This window comes from Nicotiana attenuata, unplaced genomic scaffold (assembly GCF_001879085.1).
Source record: "Nicotiana attenuata strain UT unplaced genomic scaffold, NIATTr2, whole genome shotgun sequence".
NCBI classification, from domain to species: Eukaryota; Viridiplantae; Streptophyta; class Magnoliopsida; order Solanales; family Solanaceae; genus Nicotiana; species Nicotiana attenuata.
In genome coordinates this window covers 119,550-123,956 of record NW_017673597.1, presented here as the reverse complement: position 1 = coordinate 123,956, position 4,407 = coordinate 119,550, and the positions used below count along the sequence as shown (strand labels likewise).

General features: G+C 40.3%; 1 protein-coding gene across 1 annotated transcript; it reads left to right on the top strand.

Annotated features, from left to right (window-relative positions):
• The first annotated feature begins 3,470 nt into the window (after positions 1-3,470).
• Positions 3,471-4,289, top strand: LOC109216809 (craniofacial development protein 2-like). Its single transcript, XM_019381002.1, has one exon. The coding sequence runs from the start codon at positions 3,471-3,473 to the stop codon at positions 4,287-4,289; it is 819 nt and encodes a 272-aa protein (XP_019236547.1).
• The last annotated feature ends 118 nt before the right edge of the window (positions 4,290-4,407 follow it).

The following is a 4,407-nucleotide window of genomic DNA, read 5'->3' as shown; positions in this document are numbered from 1 at the left end:
CTGTAAAGGTGATGTCATCTTCTGAGACTTCTCGAATCCTTTTTCCATGAGTTATTGATATCTTTATCTTCTTTACTGCCAAAAATGTCATCATATTTACTTTGTCTCCAACGAAGATCATGTTCATCGTCATACGAGGTGGCCCTGCAACTTGTTTTGGTGGTTCTGCAACATCCCGGTTCTCCCATAGTTGTTCTTGGCGCAGTCACTTAAAAACTCGCTGAGGTGACCATTTCTCAATAATGTTGCTACTTTTTCACGAAGATGTCGGCAGTCCTCAGTCCTATGGCCGTGAGTTCCATGGAACTCACACCATAGATTAGGATCCATTTGTCTAGGGTCCGATCGGATTGGTTTCAGGAACTTAGCTTCTTTAATATTCTTGATAGCCGACACCAATTCTACTAAGTTGATGTTAAAGTTGTAGTCGGATAATCTGGGATATGTTGAATATCGGGACCCCGACGCCTCTTTCTCCTGCAATGATCTAGTACTTCTACCACGATCCGCCTTTCTATTGGAAGCGAACCTATCCGACGACTGAAAGCCTTTATCCATGCCCATCGGCTCTCTCGTAAGGTTGAAAATGTCTTATAGAGGACCTTCGATCTACTTCAAAATCATTTTTAAATTTGTTTTGATTCCTATCATGATTCCGTCCTTTGGAAGACACCAAGGATCCCAGTTGATCATATTCTATTCTGATCTTTGACTCGTAGCGATTGTGAACATCTGCCCATGTGGTTGCCTGAAATTCTAATAAGCTTTCCTTTAGTTTCCGTGATGCATCGGAGTCGAACGGGTTGAGACCCTTTGTAAATGCCTCCGCTTCCCACTCATCTGGTACTGTTGGTAACAGCATTCTTTCTTTCTGAAACTGAATCACGAACTCTCGCAATAGTTCGGATTGGTATGTTCTGAATATATCTTCTTCTTTGCTTGAACCTTTCTTTTTCCAGCATGAGCTTTGATAAACGAATCTGCAAGCATTTCAAAAGAATTAATGGAATGCTCAGGTAAAAGAGAATACTAAGTTAATGCACCCTTTATCAGGGTTTCGCCAAATTTCTTCAACAAAAGGGATTCAATTTCGTGCTGGGCCAGGTCGTTTCCCTTTACAGCCATAGTATAGGTCGCGATATGTTCATGTGGATTCAAAGTCCCATCAAGTTAAACCTCTTTGGATCAACTCTACATCTGCACTTGGTTTAAACGGCAACTGCATATACTTTTTAGAATCCAATCCCTTTAAAATCGGCGGTGTTCCTGGGATCTGATCCATCCAAGCATGAAATTTCTTTGCATTCTAGTCCATTCACTCATTCATTTCTCTCATGAATCTCATGAGCTCGGTTTTGAAAGGTTCGTTTGTGTTGTTGACGTTCCCAGATTCACTACCTGTACCTCCTGCCTCGTCAAACCCAAACTCCTCCTTGGAGCGTTGTTACCAGTTCTTTGAACTGTTTGATTTGCAGGGATCTGGGAGGAATCTAAGCTCTTCCATTAGCATTATTGGAAGCACCCGATAACGCCTATTTCAACTTTGTTATCACGTGATCTTGTCTTGAGAGGTGATCCATAATTGCCCTTTGTTGCTCTCTCAAGATTTTGACCATTTAATAACATGTTCATCATCCACATTACTCCTCACATGATCGAGGATTTTGACTTTCGCGAACTGGAGTCGTTTCATCTCTTTCATTGCGGATTTCACTGGTTGGAACATGTCCTCACGTTCATTGTGTGCCTCAATATTGTAGGAATTGTTGACATTATTAGTTGCTATATCTGATTTTTCTTTTGCTAAGAAGGGAATCAAACTTTGTTAGTAACCGATGAAATGATCAAAGCAATTACACAATTGTCTAATCCCCGGGGTGGGCGCCAAATTGTTTATCTGTAAAATGGTACAGTTAAATTTGTAACGTGGTTTATAGACACATGAATTAATTTGATCCAATAGTATGAAATAAACTAAATGAAATCAAGAATGTAAAAATAACTTGAAGAAATACGAGCCTGCTAGTATGATGAGCTCTCCGGAAGCAATAGTATGAACAATATTAAGAACAAAAAAAAGCAAGTAATTTTATAATTTGAGAGCAGAATATAGCTTTTATATACATAATTTTTTTTGTCTCTTACAATGGATACTAATTCTCTTATTTATAGCTATGTTTAAGGAGACAAGATCCCCAAATCAAGCTCCTCTTGAATGAGAATAAAATCGTCATTGATGGCTGCAAAACGGTTAGCTATAAACGCAGATATTCTCTGTAATAGTTTTTCATTGAATGCTATCCGATATAAATTCTTCAAATCCTTGTTATCGGTTACCCTGTCTTCGAAATTGACTAAACACAGATCACATGCTTGCAACCGGTATCAACTATTTGCTGACTCACATACTGTGTCTTCAACTCCACGTGTCACCTCTTCATTCGACCAATTATCACTAACCAATTTTACCGCATACACCCCAGTAACAGAAGTTTGAAAAAAAACTCCATGCAAGAATTTTAAAGTTTGCTCGGCAGGATTTTCTCAATCCCTGGAATGTTACAACATTGTGATAGAATTTTAAAGCATGCAGCAATTACGGTGATCGTTAGTATTTTGCCACAAATTTTTATAGATCACCAGAATTTTAGTTACAAAGATGAAATTTTGGTGATCATCATAAATTTTTGTGCTTCAAAATTCTTGCGAGCATGTTTTAAAATTTGGGCTGGTATTTCGTTAGATCTATCTTAACAAGATCAAAATATAAATAGCGGTTTAAAAAATTAAAAAAAAATTTACATAAATAGGATACTTTATGGGATGGTCTTTAACTTTTGACCTTGCTTCCCCATGGGCAGAACTTCAAGGTAAAAGTTAAAAGTGTTATCCATGGGGCATGCAAGGGGGCAACACTTGTTAAACTTGAAGTTTTGCCCATGGGAAAGACATGAACAAAAATTCAAGATCATCCCTTAAAAAACTTCAATTAAATTTAAATCATGTATCGATCTGGAGTATACCAAGTCGAAAGATCCAGGTTCTATTCATGGGAATTGATCGTATCAGCAGTATTCAGCGGATCTGGAAGCGCGTCCGGTCATCCCCGACTGTGATCCGGGTTTCATATTTCTTGAATTGTATTTGCGCACATCTATTTAGTGTTGCCTTACCGGCAGTTTTGATTGGATTGATTACTTTTTCTATCTTTTCTACTAGTGTTTTAAGCTTAAGGTTTCATCTATTCATTTTAATCCTGTGTTTGCATAGGGGTAGTTTCGTGGACGTGGTAGATTCATTGTTCCAGTGCCTGCTCGCGTTACTGTTCTCGTAGTCGCCCCTTTGAGTTGTGTTTAGCTCTCGGGTTCGTAGCCTGTAGTCCTTCGTCCCCATTATTGGTTCTTAGTAGTAGTGTTTACCTGATACCTTTTGTTTATAGTGGCAGTAGTGGACGATGTGAGAGTAAGGTCATGTCCTCGGGTGGGGCTGGGGATGGGGTCCAGGGGTGGGAAGGGGGTAAGAAAGCCTCTAGGTTGAGAATTGAGTCTTGGAACATTGGGACGTTGACGGGGAAGTCTATAGAGTTAGGTAAGATTCTTCAGAAAAGGAAGATCAACATAGCGTGTGTTCAGGAGACTAGATGGAAGGGTACTAGGGCACGAGATGTAGACGGATATAAACTATGGTACTCAGGGAGCGTTGGGGGTAAGAAAGGGGTAGGTATTTTAGTAGACATGGACCTCAGGGAGCTCGTGGTTGAGGTTAGGAGGGTAAGTGATAGGTTGATGAGTATTAAGCTGGTAGTTGGTGGGTTTACTATAAATGTGATTAGTGCTTACGCTCCTCAGGTAGGTTTGGACCAGGAGGTCAAGAAGCAATTCTGGGAGGATTTGGACGAGATGGTGCCTAGTATCCCGCACACAGAGAAGTTGTTCATTGGCGGAGATTTCAATGGTCATATTGGAGCTAGTGCTAGGGGTTATGATGATGTGCATGGCGGGTACGGTTTTGGGTTTAGGAATGAGGGAGGTAATTCACTATTGGATTTTGCTAGAGCTTTTGATTTGGTTATAGCTAACTCGAGTTTTCCGAAGAGGGAAGAGCACCTGGTCACTTTCCGGAATTCAATGGGCAAGACTCAAATTGATTATCTTCTCTGCAGGAAATGTGATAAAGGTTTGTGCACTGACTACAAGGTCATCCCAAGTGAGCACCTCACGACTCTACATAGACTCTTAGTTATGGACCTGGAGATCAAGAGGAGTTCAGGAAATCTTGGTCATGGGTAACTCGGATCTTCTTGTACACCAGATTCAGGGAGAGTGGGAAACACGGGACTTGAAGCTCATACCATACCGGCAGTGCTTGCATGAACTTTGTCAACGGTTTCAGTCAATGATTTCAAAC